At 38.7% G+C, this 18,143-nt stretch overlaps 1 protein-coding gene across 12 annotated transcripts in view; it reads right to left on the bottom strand.

Annotated features, from left to right (window-relative positions):
* LOC121632655 (ankyrin-3-like) overlaps positions 1–18,143 on the bottom strand; it is a 161,747-nt gene that overhangs the window by 29,490 nt on the left and 114,114 nt on the right. For 6 of the 12 annotated variants that reach the window (XM_041974320.1, XM_041974326.1, XM_041974322.1 and 3 more), the window contains 9 exons: positions 16,353–16,455; positions 14,553–14,656; positions 12,073–12,297; positions 4,783–4,937; positions 2,801–3,012; positions 2,507–2,714; positions 1,979–2,075; positions 1,669–1,897; positions 1,397–1,522 (listed from right to left, as the gene is read on the bottom strand). In XM_041974320.1, the coding sequence (XP_041830254.1) occupies positions 1,397–1,522; positions 1,669–1,897; positions 1,979–2,075; positions 2,507–2,714; positions 2,801–3,012; positions 4,783–4,937; positions 12,073–12,297; positions 14,553–14,656; positions 16,353–16,455 (1,459 nt within the window). Of the gene's footprint in view, positions 1–1,396; positions 1,523–1,668; positions 1,898–1,978; positions 2,076–2,506; positions 2,715–2,800; positions 3,013–4,782; positions 4,938–12,072; positions 12,298–13,633; positions 13,667–14,552; positions 14,657–15,671; positions 15,717–16,352; positions 16,456–17,934; positions 17,947–18,143 lie in introns of all 12 variants that reach the window. The other 6 variants (XM_041974323.1, XM_041974318.1, XM_041974328.1 and 3 more) reach the window with 4 other exon arrangements.

Here is an 18,143-nt window from a genome sequence, read left to right on the forward strand (position 1 = left end):
AGCAAACATTAAGTGTTTACGCCCTTGCCTCCAAAGTAATATGAACACCAAGTATTCATATTATGTGTATAATATGCCAAACCTTAATACAGCAGCCAACAAGGCTTTCTTATGCTAAGATGTAGCAGAATACCAGCTTTCTCATTCTACCTTTGTGTGCTGTAATCTGAGCTGTTGGTTTCTGTGTTATGGCAGCAGGTGCAGCCATGTATGCATGCTAGTGCTTGTGAGTTCCTGATGCACAAAGCTGAATTGGCCAACTTCCAGATTTATTCCATAAAATGGACCACTTTTTTATTTTCTTTATTTACTATAAGGATCCATATAAAGTGGAATAGAATTAGAGTTATATTTAATTAAGTTTTCTCAAGACTAATTTGGTGTTTTGGCTCATCTTATTTGTCTCATGTTCATCTGTGGATTCTCTTCAGGTACCAAAGTCCAAAGACATACATGTTAGGTTAATTGGTCACTCTAAATTCCCCCTAGGAATAAGTGTAAGCGTAAATGGTTGTTTGTCTCCCTGTGTTGGCCCTGTGATGGACTGGCGACCTATCCAGGGTGTACCCTGCCTCTTGCCTGCTACATGCTGGGATAGGTTCCAACTTCCTCACGACTCAACAAATCTGTACAGGAAATGAATGAATGAATATCTCCCCCAATCTTTTTGCATATGAGCAGAAAACAATCACAGCTAAATATTTTAAAGGATTTCTTAATTCTGAAAAAGATAAAAGGATATGAAGGATCGAGAAAAGGGAAGGTTTGCTGGAGGAGCTTTAGGTGATACATCCTTCATGGGAGTGTTTTTTGGCATCTGCAATGTCTCAAACGTATGGGAAATAAAAATCCTACTTTATAAAACGAATCAGAAATAAATATAGAGTGCATGTTGTCATAGAGACGTCTACTGCTCATCTCACAGCTATGATGAAGTAAAGCTGTATCATGCAACATATCTGGTTAGATGATGCAGTTGTGCCACACACCATGTTTAACTGATGTTATAAAGAAATGACTGATTTGAGGTGTCTCGATTTCATATAAGCCTTTCATTTAGCCTCAACTGTACTTGTGTCTGCCTTCTTTTGCTCAGGTTGCTACTAGGAGGCACTAAAGTGCGAGAAAAAGAGCCACAGATGTGCAAAGTGGATAATAAGATGAGGTTTATGAGTTGCTTTAGGAGCTTCAGTTCAAGTTTTCCTTTTGGCTTTGGCTCATTTTGTGTTGGGATTGTTATTCTGTTCCTCTAGTGCGACACCAATCTTATCACCTTGTGTAATAAGTTATGAAAACTTTAGTGTAAATTCTAATAACTATTTTTGTCATGTAGACTTAGAGTTGACATCCCAGCTCGAGGAGGAGGCAGAGTTATGGCGTTATAATGTTGGAGTACCTTGACACTGAAGGGCAAACGGTTCTCCTTGAAGGCGTAGAAGTTGAGAACTAACTGCTGACCAGCTTTAGTTAGAGGAGCCAGGTTTCCGTAGCAGTCCACATAGATGGGCCTGCCCTCCAAGACCTGGGATAAAACCAACAGTATTAATCAAAACACAAAAAAAAAAATAATTGCACAAGTAACTATCTAATTATTATTATTATTAGCTTAATGCTTTAAAATTAAACAGTTACTGTAATAAATCACCCATGCATACTTTAATTGTGTACCTCTATGTCTTTGCTCCTGGCCACCTCCTCAAAGTTCTCCTGCTGCTCTAGGGTTTTGTCAACCTTGTCATCCGTCATGCAGAAACACCTGAGATTGGACTCCACTGGGTCATTCATCTTGGCAAAAACCACAAACTTGGCCATGTAGGGCACGCAGATCAGCTCCCTGTAGAGCTGGGTGGCCAAGCTGACCGTCTCTGGGATCTGGTGGCAGTCTGCTAACCAAAACCTGCAAAGGAGGCAAAAAATAGTTAACTTTTAAGACACACTGATAGTTGTAATAAAGTATAAATATTGCACATGTTCTCACCTAGCAGAGACATTGGTGGTGAAGGAGACACAGTCATTGACGAAAGTAAGAGGAGTTGTGCCCGTGATGTCCTCCCACTGTGCTGGTGACGTACCACCTGTCAGACAGGAAAATTTCATGTTAAAAGAGATGATTTTTTTCCACATCTTATCTACATCATAACATCTTACGAGAGGCACATGGTATGGAAATAGATTAGAGATTATTTTTTCTTGATATACAAAGTAAAACAAGCAGAAATTAAGTTAACTTGATATATTTAAAGTAATTAAACTTTCTGCCTGAGGTAATAAGAGATCTGAGTCAGACTGCTTCTTAGCCCTACAACGTTCTTTCAATTCTTATATTTTCTTGTCAACATCCTGTAACTTGGTATAACTTAAAACCTCAACACATGCCAAACCCTAATGCTTGTTCTAAAGCAAACCTTCTCTAACCTGAATCTGTGCATATTTGTCGCCTCTCTTTTGCTCTTGCATTTGAAGGATTTTTGTAGAAAAATAGAGATGACAGAATATCAGAACTGACCTGTGATGCTACAGAGGAGGCGAAGGCAAGGAGTACTGTCCCCTTTGTAGCCATTTGTAAGCCCCTCCCCTGACAGGGGTGGGACTGGGATTGTCATGGTGATGGGCTTGTGGAATTTCCTTCTTCTGGGCTCAACGGTAACAATAGGGCTGAACGTTGCTCGGTTACCGAGGATTTTCTTGACAGTGTCATCGGGTATCGGCTGGGCCTGGAAGAGAACAATGAGAGATGCTTTACTTGTGTGTCTAGCTTAAAAATAATGGAAACAACGCTGATTTGAATCTTTCAACTCACCTGCAACCCAACCTTGATCTTCTTGGTCAACGCCCCCTCAGGGAAGGAAGCCTGAACCAATGGCACGCTGTGGCTACACAGAGTCCCGCCCTCTGGTCCCATCTGATGGGTCTCCTGTCTGATCCGAGACACCACAGCAAAGTATTGCGGGAAGTCCTTGGTGATGATGCGGCAGATCCTCTTCCTCTCCAGTTCCTCGTGACTGTCCAGTTCTACAAGTAGGGAGGGTTATAAAACAAAAATTATACACCAATCGTTTGTTGAATATTTACCATCCAAACCTTTAGAAACAGTTTAGTTTGTGGATATAACATCATCAAACCAGAATCACACACAAACATAACATCTTTGGTTATGTTAACATTTCTTGTGATAAGTTGTGTTAATGTAAAATTAGGCCCATATGAAGTAATATCTATTACTACTGATTACAATTATTACTTCTTAATACTATAAAAAAATAAAGAATGAACAAATAACACTAACAATTACTAAGCTAAAATTAAACACAGACACATCAGTCAATCTAGTAGTAATGTGTCATCAGGCTTGCTCACAAGGGTTATTTATACTTTAGCTCATTAATTTGCAATAACAGTCAGGTTAGATGATCTACTGCGTTTCTACTCTGCTGTGTTTATTGGTTTCTTTCACTGGTGAACTATCATTATTTAACAGATTAAAATGTTAGTATATTTGTTTTCATCAGTTCATGGAAAAAGACAAAACTGAAATACATTGTTTTTTATTTTCATGAGATTGGACATCACATCAGGTGAGGTATAACATCAAAGACATCACAGAGTCATGTTACCATAATGTCTAAAACAAGCGTGTCAGTTGCTCCACACTGGTATAAAGCATACCATAGACTGACAAGTTCAACCAAAATGATCACTTTTTTAGATATTTAAAGGGGCCCTATTTTACTTTTTTATACTCGATCCTGAGCCACAAGTGTAAGTAAAACCGAATAAGTTGTCTGTTTTGTTTTGATAGTGTGAGCAATGGTCAAACTAAAGGAAATAACCCACACTTACTTTACCTGATCACTACCAGCAGGTAACAGATGTAATGATGACCAGAAAGTTAGCGATCAACACTGTAGATGGAAATGCTACAAACGTAACTACCAGACTAAAAACACCTAGCTGATTAGCCATGTGAAACAATAGATGTACATGGTGTGGCCAGAAACACAGCTACAACTATAGTATAACAATGCATGAAAGTGTTAGCAAATAGCATCATTAGCTTATCTATTTCTCTGCAACAGCCGTTTTCTGCCTCTGTTGGCATTGTGATACATTTGCCACATGTACACCTATTAACAGGGACATGTACAAATATATAAGGCAAGTAAAAGATGGCAAACAACGTTATATCAGACTATAGCTGGTAAGCAGAGTGTTTACCAAACATCCTGCTGCGAGTTGCTGAGTTGTTTACTCTCGTTTTCAGGGTCTGATTCGTGCTTGAACAAGTATGGCTGCATTATTTACTGAGTATTTATATTACTTTGGTTCTGCTGGTGTTTCAATGACAAAAACAGTGCGTGCTCCCAACAACTACTGCTGGCAGTTGACCAATGAGAGGCAGCCCATCATGGAGAGGCAGGGCTCACGGTGGAAGAATCTCATTCTGCTTGTTTCTGGCAGAGGCTGATCTGAGAGGATCGATGTAAAATAAATAAAGGGGTATGTGAAAAATACTTGATTGATTTCTGCCTTTCTGGACTCACATATTAAAATAAATTAGCCTGAAATGAGCATAATAGAGCAGAGAATTTACCGAATACTTGGTCTAATATTCCGGAGCTGCAAACAAAAATACAAATTTTTTTGAAAATGTGATTTTGACGTAATTAGGTGTAGCAGAATTAAAATCTGATCAGGACAACAGTCAAATATGAGGTAATGCAAATGTGTCTGCAGAGTCATACCAGTTGGCATGACAACATAAAAAAGTTGCTTGTACTTCACCTTCATCCATCCCATTTAGGAGCTGATTGAGGCTGTCAGCCTTGCAGTCGTACAGATGCTCCTTCCAGGTTTCACCGTTTTCACTGCGCAGCAGGATCAACTCTCTCTCCTTGCCCCGCATTGAGCCAAAGTGTGGGATTTCCACGATCACAGGCCTGGTAAGTCACATGTTAGGGAAGCATGACTAAATTAATAATGTTTTAAATGAACTTTTCTTGTCTGAAATGACAAATAGCATGAAGCCAAAACCAAAAAGACCTTTACTCCCAACATTTTTCTTTAGCAGCTTCTCTGAGCAGGTGAGAGAGAAGCTGATTTATCTCTCTCAATGCCATAATCTGTTAATTTTGTGACAATTATGAGACATTAAACTGATGCTAAATTAAATTTTAAATACAAACAATGACAAATTTATGTGTATCTATAAGCACTTGTCATTGATTATGTTTACAGATAAAATGAAAAATTAATATCTGCAGTGAGTTTCTACAAACAAAAAAAAAGAAACATTTAGAGATGCTGATCTCAGCAGCGTACAGATATGAATGAACTGTGGTTCTGCTGATGATGGCGTTGCTTCACGATAACAGCTGCAGACGTGCTGAGGAGTCGAGACATTCAGAGTGAATGTAACATGAAATGCAGTGAGGGGGTGAATGGGGGAGAAAGCTGCACAGCCCTTACTTAAACAAGGCATGATCGCAACACAAGAGTCTCTGCAGAACACAACGTGGGTGTTTCTCTATCAAAGTGAGCATTCCTGATTCCTTAGACAAGCTTGGAAGGGATCAGTTGTTACCCTTTAGCCTTTATTGAGGCAGCTGGATTCTCTCAAAGATCATAAACATGACAGAATGCATATTACCAGGCTTCAAGCTTTGTTCCAGTTAATAGTGGCTTTGGACCAACTGGTGAAATATGCTGGCAGTTATGGTCAAATTATAAGTGTGACAATGGTCAATTGTGCCAACATCGGAGGTTAGGGTGAATTTTCTGATTGGTGCTTCTTATGCATCAGGTACATAGTCACACTGACCTCAGCTCTAACTCTCAAGAAGATCTTATAAATCTTTCATACATTATACTTCTTCAGACTACTGATCCTAACACAACTACACCCACTGAATGTTCACCGTCGGTTCTGCAGAGAACTGCACTTGGAACACAAAACAGAAAAATGAATAAATTTAGGGTAGAAAGTAGAGTAGAAGAGGCTATTTGGTGTCAGAAAAACAACATTCATTATTAAATAGGCCTAAAAATACCATTTTCATAGTTAGTTTTATGTTATAAGTGATGCAGAAATATGCTATTTATAAGATGATTGTGGTGTGATGGTTTGTAAAATGAATTATTTGTAGCAGAGAATCACCAAAACTGGTCATGTGTCAAAAAGAATTTAATTACCGTTGTAGGTCATTAAGGATTTTTATGTCTTTCAGGTTTTTTTTCCCTCAGTTTTTGGTCATCACGAATGAGTTTTTGTAAGAAATTTTTTATTTATTTATTTATTTTTTGAGGAACTTTAAAATTTCGATTTAAATTTCTTGTAAATGTCACGGGGAACTAAATTACTACCCTTTTGGGTCATTACACGTAAGTCAAATACCTTTTGGGTGAAAGATTTAAGTAAACAAAATTACTTTAACCCTTTAAATGCCTAAATGTCTATTTGATACATGATGTCCCTTTTTCTTTTTTACAAAAATGTAAAATTATTTATTTTCCACAAAATACATGTTGGGGGATTTTATTTATAGTTCAGTGTTAAATATGCTAAAGAACCCCAGCTACCCAACATCTAATACAAAGAAAATAACTATATTTTGTCTTTTTTTTCATAAACATAGTTGAAATTCTCACAAATTCAATGCATTATGTTCAAAGACTAATGACCAAGCTTCATCGGGGCCAACATTTCCTGCTGGTTTTAAGTTTCTGTAATCTATACACATATAATATGTGAATGTTAATATTGCATTTACTTGCAAATAAGAGATACATAATATTTTCTTTTTTAGCAAACTTCTATTATACACAAAACTATAACATCATACTTAACAAATCACACCGGTGTGATTGTTACTGTCACTGTCATAGCCATAGAAATTACTAAGTCAAAATATTAATAAGACTACTTTTATTTTGATTTGTTTTTGTTGGGTCAGATACAGGGACCTAGGCTTAGCACGAGACATATAATATACAAATACTAAAACATAGAATTTGATTCAGTCCAAAAACAAGCATATTAGGTTAATTGGTGTTTCTACATTCTCTTTGGACTAAGTGTAAGCATGAGTGGTTGTTGACTTTGTGTTGGACTGGCGACGTGTCCAAGGTTTTCCCTGCCTCTGCCTCTGAAAGCAGCTGAGCTTGCAAACAGATGGATGGATGATTTTATTGGGAATTCAGTTGACAGTTGCTGGTTTGTTTCCTACTAACAGTATTGCCAAACCAACATGATTAATGTGCATTTTATTAGCTACACAAGTACAAATGAGGTGTAAGTTTATGTGACTGCCAAGAAAAAGCAGCTGCCTTTTTTTGTGCTCCAAGCGTTGTGAGTTGAAACTTCTGAAGTATCAGTTTTTGTTTTTAAGGCAGCACATTATATGGGCAGAAACAGTTGCCATGGTAACCAAGCAACAATTACTGTGTCATGACTCTATGAGTTTAATGCTTGCTGTAACACGTCTGGTCAGTATTGAGTTGAATGCTTTTTGTATGATTTCCTAGGGTTCTGTCAGAGGTTTTCTGGAAGAAAAACTACGTAAACACACACAAAATTCTGCCATCAGGTTCACATTTCCACAACAATATTGTCATTGAGGTCATAGTTAGTAACAACACTGAAGCATTGTTGCTGCATTAAATTACATTATACACTCACTGGTCACTTTATTTAGTATACCTGTTTAATTGCTTATTAACCCAAATATCTAATCAGCCAATAACGTGGCAGTAACTCAACACTTTTAGGCATATAGACATGGTCGAGATGACTTGCTGAAGTTCAAACTGAGCATCAAAATAGGTAAGAAAGGGGATTTAAATGACTTTGAACATGACTTTGAATTGTTGTTGAGACCAGACGGGCTGGTCTGAGTATTTCACGAACTGATTTACTAGGATTTTCACACACAACTATCTCTAGGGTTTACGGAGAATGGTCCAAAAAAAGAGAAAATATCCAGTGAGCAGCAGCTGTCTGGATGAAAATGTCTTGTTGATGTCAGGGGTCAGAGGAGAATGGGCAGACTGGTTGTAGGTGATAGAAAAGCAACAGGGACTCAAATTATAACTCGTTACAACCAACTTATGCAGAACAGCATCTCTGAACACACAACACGTCCAACTTTGAAGGAGATGGGCTACAGCAGCAGAGGACCACACCGGGTGCCTCCTGTCAGCTAAGAACAGGAAACTGAGGCTACAATTCACACACACTCACAAACACTGGACAATAGAAGGTGGAAAAACTTTGTCTAGTCTGATGAGTCCACATTCAGATGGTAAGGTTAGAGTTTTGTGTAAACATGAAAAATTGTATCAACAACTGAAGCCGGTGGAGGTGTAACGGTGTGGGGGCTATTTTTTTGGCACACTTTGGGCTCTTTAGAACCAGCTGAGCATCATTCACACCAGGCTCTGATTCAAATCATAGTTTGTTTTTTTGGAAAGTCCTGGTGTGAATGTGCAACCGAGGGCTGATGTGCATCAAGGAAGCAAACTCTGGTCTACCTGGAAACGAAGGTTTTGGTACCCTTCAAGTGCTCTCTTAAACATGTCAATGAGGTAACTGGACTCCAATGGCACCCACAGTCACCAGATCTCAATCCAGTACAGCAGCTTTGGGATGTGGTGGAACGGGAAATTCTCATCATGGATGCAGACGACAAAGCTGCAGCAACTGTGTGATGCTGTCTCGTCAATATGGAGCAAGATCTCAGAGGAAGGATTCCAGGACCTCATTAAACTTATGCCATGAAGAATTCAGAATGTTCTGACAGCAAGAAGGGGATTCAACCCAGAACTAGCAATCTAAATAAGTGACCAGTGAGTAAAGTCACTACCAAGTTAAAGTTTCAACAATTTATTCTTGTAATTCACATGAAGAAAATCCTGCATATCCCATTAAAATCTGTGTGGTAAAAATAGCGACATGAACAGTTTGGCCAAAATGTATTAAAGCTCACAACTCAACTTTGCTTGTGTTAATACATCAGATGACTTTGTGCTACTTATAGTTCTTCAAATCAATTTCACAAAAAAACATTGTGGGATGACATGAGAAGCAGGATGATGCCCGGCTCGAGCAGGAAACTGTTCATGCCCAGCAAGCGCAGTCCAGTCCAAACAGCCAACCAAAACCTTCACATTTACCGAAGCCCGATGAGGGCTTCTCAAATCAAATATATGATGGAGCGGCTGAAAATTAACTGTAATGGATTTAAAGCTACATAGTGTAGTTTTAGGAAGAATTATAGCCCAATACTAAACAGGCCAAGAAAATCCTTGTAATGTTACACAGACTTAAACAGATCCACTTGATTTCTTCCCAAAACTACATGGCAACCATATTAATGCTGTATCTGTACAACTTAAAGTTAACTTGAGATGGGTAAAAGAATCCATCAGCATGAATCAGCCTTGGCCATGTTTCTTTTGGGGGGGAGGTGGGAGGTACAGGAGAAGGAAGAGGAGGAGGCGGTGAGGGGGAAGGGGAGCTATGTTTGGTTCCTACCCAACAAATCTAGTTCCTCTGGGTCCCAGCTGTAGCACGGGACTAACCAGGCTCTCGCCTTCATTAAGGGCTGGCAGCTTTCTGGGGAGATGTAGTTTACTGTGTCCACAAGATAATGAAACACACATTTATACAAAACACACACTCACAAAATCAGTAAAAGCACACACCACTGACCTCTGGTCAGTAATAAGATGATGCTTTCTTTTAGGAATTCTTAGTGACATCAGTAATGGCAACAACCCACACATGATATCAAATTTGTGGGAGGAACTAAAACTACAAAATGGAGGAAACTGGTCATAACTTCACAAATGTGAGTTTGTTCTGCTGTCTTCTGTTGTTTTGAGTTGTAAACAATATTTTCAGCTTTGGACTGTTAATCAGGAAGAAAACAAGCTCTTTTAATCCACTGCCCAGGTTTTACAAGTATAGATTTCATTCCTTCATCAATACATCTCAACAAAGGTGTTAAATTATTTAGACTGATGGCTTTTTTACACCATGAATAATTATTACAACTATCCGTTTGGCTGTTGGCATTTCAGCCATTTGTCCAGCCCTTACACAGGCATCTCAGCTTGCTCGTGACCCAGTTTTCAAGCTCTCGATACAACTTACACTGGTCTGAAGAGGACATGTCACCAACTCTCATCATTGTAAAAGTTTAAAAGATTTGTCTTGTATTGATTTTTAATCCTATTTGTGTGCACCTCCTAAACCTTCATCAGTACTTCCCAAATTAGCAGAGCTACTTATGAAAGTTTCATAAAAGCCACATGACAAAGGTAAAGGTAGATGCAGTGGTGTGCTCCCCCAGGGGAAGGAGTGACAGAATTTAGGGACTGATAAATGAGATTTTATAAGAGTAAATAAATTTTAGCCCCATAACAATTCATTGTAAAACATTAATTAAGCCGATGCTTAAATCTAAAGTGAATTACAGAGAGAGGAATGCATTAGGGAGCTCAGATGAAAACTGCATCCTGATCTACAGCCAGGACATGTACTTCCATAAACATGCATTTAGTGTTGTGTTAGGCTACTTTTAAATTTTAAGTGGAGGCCACACATTGCCTAAAAGAGTGGGAATGCAAAGAAAAGGAACGAAAGTTTCTGCACTTTTAAGCCAGAGTTCTGTTTTCCAATGTTTTGGGGGGGTCTAAAAGATTAAATCTGAAGATCTGAAAGTGGAGAATTATTACTTCTGGCAAGATCAGATGATAAGAGGCTGACGACAGCATGGACAGGATTCATTACAGGGACAGAGGGCATCATCTCACTTCACAGAGAAATCCTGTAAAAGAGGAGCTTTTGAAGAAGGACAAAAGTGTAACGGTGTGTGAGAGTTAGAGTCATCCAGAGGAAAAGCCGATCAAGTGTTGCAGAACTGAGGTTCAGAAAACATACAAACGTTAATTAGATGAGGAAATTCTACATGGAAATCCTTTTTCTTGAAGAAAAACGTGAGTGGAGGTCATGAAACCATAGCAACAGCTAAAACAAATATTCTGTAATAAACAATGATTGAAACAATATCTCGTTTAGGCCCTAAAGGATTCTGTTATTGTTAGTTTGCGGCCTAGTGACCTGGTTTGGGGTGAAATGTGAAGCTGTGTGTGAAAAGGCTCATTTGTTTTTTTTTATTATCAAAAAGGAAACTCTTGTCCTTTTACATTCATTGAGACATAATGACCTCAATCAATACTATTCTTTTTTTTTGTCTTTCATGTCATGGTTTGGTCATAAATCTTTAAAAGGGAGGGGTTTCCTTTACCAGGTTGTTAAAAGGTCCTGCTATCTGACTGGTGAATCACATTTTGCCCAGTGTCCCCATATATGCGACAGATATGAGCTAAAGCCAGTTAAAAAGATAAATCCCGCCTTTCTTCCCTCTGGATGGAAGGTTTTTAGTCCTAAGGTGCAGAACAAAGTGCTGACTAATGAACTGAACAACTTGTAGTTAGATTTTTAGATACAGTCACATATTTATTAACTCATTCACTGGTTTAAGTCCAGAATTTGGTCTAATTTTGGATTAAAATTTTCTAGTTATGTCATTGAGTACCTGTTTTATGCTCCACTTGCATTTCATGTTTTGTGTCATTATCTGTTGGGCTGAAAAACAAATCTACACTCAGTTGCAGATACAGTAACTTGAACCTAAACCTTAAAGGTTTAGAAATACTAGAATTTACCTTCACATTTAAAGAATGAGAACAGATTTGTCTTAAAATTGCCAATTTTGCCCATTTTACAGCCATTAGTGATGTTGCCTTTTATTCATCAATGGGACAACTTGCTTTTAAAGGTGAGCAAACGTAACAACAAACACTTCTCCTAAAAATTAAATGCAGGTTCTCCACCTCCACATGCACATCCACACAATTCTCACTTTCCAATATCAAACGCAGGTGACCGAAAATGGAAATGGTAGGAAGCAGAAAGAAGGAGATGTTGTGTCACAGAACAAAAATGCACAAAAGTAAGAAATTCAGCAAAAAACATTATCAGCGATGTCTACAAATAAAATTAGGTCTTACCCGAGGAACTGAGCCCCTGCTGGCCCGACCTCAACCAGTCTGCTCGCTAGGCCTTCTCCTTCCACCATCGGAGGAGGCGACGCCAGTTTGTGCCTCTTGACCAGTCGACAGGTGATCCGGGTGGGCGCCGTGCACTTTCTGGGCGGGATGATGATGCGCATACCGTTGTGACGACTTCCTCTCATGGAGCCGCCTCTGGCATCGACCATAAAGCTGACCAGGAACCTGACGGTGGGTAAAAAGGAAGAAAAAAGGGGGAGAAGTGGAGACAAGGTGATAGAAAATAAAGTGAAGCAGAGAGTAGAAGGATAGGAAGTAAAAACAGGAGAAGGAAGAAAAGGATTATAAGAGAAATAAATTTTGGTTCAACTTTAGTGCTGATGAAGAGAAAGGAGTTTAGTTGAGGTGAGGTCGCTTCCCATGCTGCGATCTTCAAAACTCTGACATTAAGTGTGAGCAAAAGAGAAAAGAGGTAAAAAAAAATAAAGTGAGGAGGTTTCTGTGTTGGCTGATACAGTGATTTTATGAGTGGTGCTAACGTGCAGAAAAAAATGACTTAAGGGTGGATTTTGAAGCTTTGGTTTACGAAGATTATGACCACAGGGGAGTGCAATTTCACCAGACGAGGTTTATATTTCCATTTCTAGTCAAGATTTATTTATTCATTTTTAAGTCTGTATTTGTTTTCAATCTACCTTGTGAAAACAAGAAGGAAAAAATCAATTCCTCATCTACATTGCCTGTTGATTAACTACTAGCTCGATTTTTTTTACCTAAAAAAAAAAAGAAATCATCCCTACTACTAATTACGCCCCCTCTAGTGGTTCAGAATAACATTAATAAACGTTCTGAACATTTCTAATATAATGTCATAGTTAATGGTTTTGCCAATCATATTAATATATGTTGTTGAGTTATTCATGTTTTAAATATATTATCCACAAAAAGCACCAATACAAGTAAACTTTGATCAGTTTTGATAAAAAAAGCCAACATAGGAACCTCTGATGTATTTTGTGTTTTACCCACATAAAAAGGTTGTGTTGTTCTGTCTGTAACTGATTTATATACAAGAAAAAAATGTAAATATATGTATTACTCACACACAGAGATTCACACCATGCAACATGGTACCTGAAATGTCATGTTAGTTTGTATGTTGTTACTGGACAAATAGAGATGAATTGTCTCACAGACTTAAAATACAACGTGATGCACATTTCAACCTGCAGTTGCTATGTATTAACATAAACTGTTATTAGATTTAATCCATTATTAATGACTTTTTAAATGTAGAAAAAGTTAAATTTCTTGTTGGGGGGGGATACAAAAACATTCAGTTGATTATATTAGTCCAAATCTTGCCATGTAGACTCGTTCAGATCTGTTAGAGCCTCGCAAAGATTTCCAGGAAACAAAAAATAGGAAGAAACAAATCCAAATCTGTGACAACATAGTTCATGGGTGAGCGGAGCAAACACAGATGTTATGAGTGAAGGGGAAGGTGTGATGCCACCAGAAACAAGGTGAGAAAAGAGGGCAACCAATCACAGTCAATCACCTGCTGTCGTACTGCGGGAGCGGAGAGGAAAAACTGTAGGATGGAGGACAAAGCAACGCAGGAGGGACAAGTCATCAACAGAGCTGGAAATACCACTGAGAAGACCATTACCAAGGACTCTTTCAGTCAAACCTTTGAAACTTTGGGTAAAATTAAGTTGTATGATGGTGGACGGGTGGTCTACAATCTGAATACGCTGGCAAAAAGACCTGAGGTGGCTTTTAGCTGATTTTCTTTCTGCTGCAGAAACCCAGCTAAACTTTTGTTTGGTTGATTATTTCTCCCCTTTAATAATCTCAATTGGTGTTGATTGACTACGAGCCACCTTTACAACGAGGTATAACTTCTGAAGATTGAGCTTCTAAGGAATAAGCAACAGCTAAACGTGTAGCATTTCCTCACTTTTGTAGGGAAATGTGCTATTATTTGTATCCAATTGTCTCCAGTTTTTGCGCTAAGCTAACTTAAGTAGCTGCTGACTGCAGCTTCATTTTAAGCATTTTTATCTACTTTCCCTTTTGTTTCCATTACAGCTCTGCTGACTCTGCTGCTGGAAAGTCACCTGGTTGGTAAATTTCTATCTCTAACAGCATTATCACTTAGTTTTAGCTTTTTAAGATTTGATGAAGGAAGTGTAATGTTTGCTAATGGATTAGCTTTAAACTAGGAGAAAAACAGACACTTTGACAAGGCGAATGGTTGAAGGTAGGAGCTGCTTTCTTGAAGTGAGGGAAAACGAGGGAGAAAAGTCAAGTAGGCAGACAATACAAACAAAAGGTAAGAGAGATAAACAGTGCCACCTTATCCTTTCCTCTAAAATCCAAAAGTCATAAGGTTTTCTCCATTTTTTAACTACATCCTTTTGATTCAGTGTAACACCTTCCTGTCTTTATCCATTAATCTATTAAAGCTTGCTTACCCGGAGTGTATTGGAGAGGAGACCAGGTTGACGTTATCCAGAGCGTCCGCTGTCCAGCTGTATCTTCTCAGAGAGTCGTCGCCGTCCTTTGCCATCGACAAATGCTGCAGAGGAGATGACAAGCTCACCGAAATGCATGACAGTAAAGCTGCTGTATTGTAGTGATGCATCAATTTGCTCTTAACCATGAAGGCCTGAAAGTAAATTATAATGCAATAAAGTGTCAAATCAGTTCCTTTCTATGAGGAGATTCAGCTTCTCCGAGGAAACAGGCCATCAACACAAATACAGCTTACAGGATTTATTGGCTAAATCATAAAAAGATTTCCAAACAAGGCGGACTGCAGCAGCTGTCATTCAGTAGGGAAAATGGTTTAAATAACTTAATCAAAAATTTATAAAGAAAATATTTTAAACAGAGCGTTCCAAAGAATATGATACAAATGCAAAAATTGCCGCTTTCAGGATGGAAAAGATAACTGAGACATCAAAAGAAGATGAAGGGCTACGATGTTTAAATGTTTCTCACTGTTAAACTGAACACAACGGATGGCTGATAAGCAACATGGCACCGTGTGAGGGTGAACTGAGGGAGGTGGATGATATTCTGAGAAAAAAACCCTGGAATTTACTAAATTTAAAGAATAAATTTACATTTAAAAAAAAGTATTTTATTACCTGGATTAAATGTCATTTAGCTGCATTAGCTTTTACTCACAAACACAATCAGATTTAGCAATATGGAGATAATCATAATTTTGGCCCAGAATCATCATATTATCATTATCATTGAGATTCTGAGGACATCCTGCAGCAAAATGGGCCAATGTGAGAAGAAAACACAATGCAGTCAGGAACTGCAGAGTTTCACCTCCTCACCATCTGATGATGTACCAGAAATGTGAGATTTAAATCTCTGTGAATGTCAAACTTTATTTTAATTTTCACTTTTTAATTTGAATCTTGTATATTCATAGTATTTTTCCTAAGAATATTCACCCATTCCTCTCTGGCTGTTGCATATTTTTGGGCATGAAGTGACCAAAAACAACCAACTAAATATGCAGAAATCCTGACATGCGCTGGCTGGAGAAGTGGAACGATGAATTAGCCATCTACCTTATTGTGTTGCTCTACAATGAAAGACCTTTCCTTACAGAGCATCTGGAGCAGCAGGAGAGGAGACAAGCCGTTAATCACACAAACACGTTACCCAGCATCATGTGTGTGTCACTGCTTGTTGTTATACTGAGCTTTAGAGATGCTAAGCTGAGAATGATATGACCTTGTGGATTTTTTATAGCAATGTTTTATAAGTAAATGTGGACTCTTGCGACAAACAGTATGATGCAAATGAGCGTAAGTCAAATTTTTGTTCAGGTTTACTTATTTTCTGATAGAAATAAGGAAACTTTTCTTACTGCAAACAATTTTTTTGCACCTATGATTAAATATTTTTCCAACTTTAACGTCCTCAACAAGTTTTGCTTTGTTTGCAGTGAGTGGGTCATCAGAGGAGTAGAATAGAAAAAAGCACTTGGGTTTAATCTTGGTCCTCTCTCAGTGAAACGTAACATGTCGGCACTACCACAGGTGTAAGAGGATTGGTGAACAGTCAGCCTTTTGGCTCGGCACCAAGACAGCTTGGCACATTTGGAGACGAAACCGTGCCAGTGAGGTTAATGACTGGCAGATTAGAGAAACAGTCACAGAAGCCAATAAGAGAACCACACACGCACATACACAAAAAAAAAAGCATGTGCACCTTCAAATGTCCACATCTCCACTCTGTGTACATACCGTGTCCTTGGTGGGCGCCAGCATCTCCTCTATCATCATGCTGTCCCGCGTGAACGAGCTCCGGTTCAGCGTGTTGGACCTATCAGAACTGAAGGAACGGAGGCTTGGTGTGGTTGCCGTAGCAGTCACGGATTACCAAGACAAAAGTCACAAGGATGAAGGGGAGGTGAGGAGGAGGAGGAGGAGTTGGTGAGGGAGGAGGGTAAAAGGGTGTGAAATGAAAAGAAAAAAAACAAACAAAAAACAAAACAAAAACATTAAAATGCATGCAGCTTCCAGGAACCTGACTGGATGCAACCAGTGACATAAAACCACAAAGAAACTCTCAGAAGGTGTGTGGAGGCTTTCAATTCATCAGAAGTAAACAAAAACACAACAATAAACTCAAGAAATCCAAATGCAAACTGAGTTTAAATTTTTAGTCCTGGTTGATTCTTTAAACACCTTTTAGATAATTAATGCAGACATTTTATCTGCAGCTACAGTTCCCAATAAAGCCTGAGTAACTTCTTAGGTTATTGTCTGATAAACACGTGGGGAATCTCCACCTTACTCTGTTTTCACCAATGGGCTCGTGACATGACTCTACTCCACTTCTAATGAACTCTGTACACCTGGCTTAGATTGTCTATAACTATCTGCTCGTTTGCTGTGTTCATTTGTGACTGATATTATTTTAACTCACCCTTTTGGTCTGTACAGTCTGTAACCGTGACAATGTTTGTGGTGGTGTTTTTACGATGGACTTTATGAGGCAACTAAAGAGCATTCTTGAGCAATGACGTGATGGATGTTTGCCTGCAACATCCCGGCAGTGATTACTCTAATCGGTAATTAGGGAGAAAAGCAGACATCGCACAGGAAGTCATTTTGGTAAAAACTTTGGAAAACTCTGTGAGGGATGGACTTCTAATGGTCTCCAGAGAAGACAAATAAAGAAATGGATGCAGCTTGGACACTCTTAGTTTCAGTAACAGCCAAACAACCTTAACAGAGGTGATCCAACATGTTTGCATATTCATTATACTTCGAGCATGTCTCTTTTTAATGGTGTATAATACAGCACAGTCAGGTCTGCAAGATAATAAATGAGAAACGTTTCAATATACTGTCAACTTTTTTTGCTTTTAAACTACATTTAGAAGTCTTCTAAAACTAAGATGTGACTAAATTTTTACACCTCAGGTCCCTGGAAGCTCGATGAGGGAAAAACGTCACACTGAATCAAAAATGATGCAAAGTTACAACTTTATGCAAACCCACAGAGACTCAGGCATAAACAATAACCACAAACTCAAAAGCAAACACAACAGGCTGTTTACTACAGGCAGGTGAGTGTCGTTCAACTGAAATGAAGAAATCAGACAACAGATCACACAGGTGAACCCACAGTGCACAACACAGTGTTAAAACACGTAATCACCCATCAAAATCATTCCATTCGTGTTTAAATGTGCAAAAACCTGGAAAACATAAACCCACAAAGTCATGACACTGACAGCAACTGTGGTCAGAGGGTGAAAGGGAAAGGGATGAGATGGGTGGGATAGGGGGAGAGGTACAGGGAAGCCTCGAGTCTTACCTGACTTTAGGACTAACATTAAGAAGGGACATGAGGAGAGAATAAAACATCATGAACAAACAGAGGAGTGGAAAGATGCATAGAGGAGAGAAGCCAGAGCAGGGATGCAGAATGATGCTGACTAAAACCTGGAGCATTGGTTCAGTTTATATTGAGTTAATATTCTATTAACAATCAGAGTGGAATCATCTCAGTGTGAACGTGTATCA

This window comes from Melanotaenia boesemani, chromosome 21 (assembly GCF_017639745.1).
Source record: "Melanotaenia boesemani isolate fMelBoe1 chromosome 21, fMelBoe1.pri, whole genome shotgun sequence".
NCBI classification, from domain to species: domain Eukaryota; kingdom Metazoa; phylum Chordata; class Actinopteri; order Atheriniformes; family Melanotaeniidae; genus Melanotaenia; species Melanotaenia boesemani.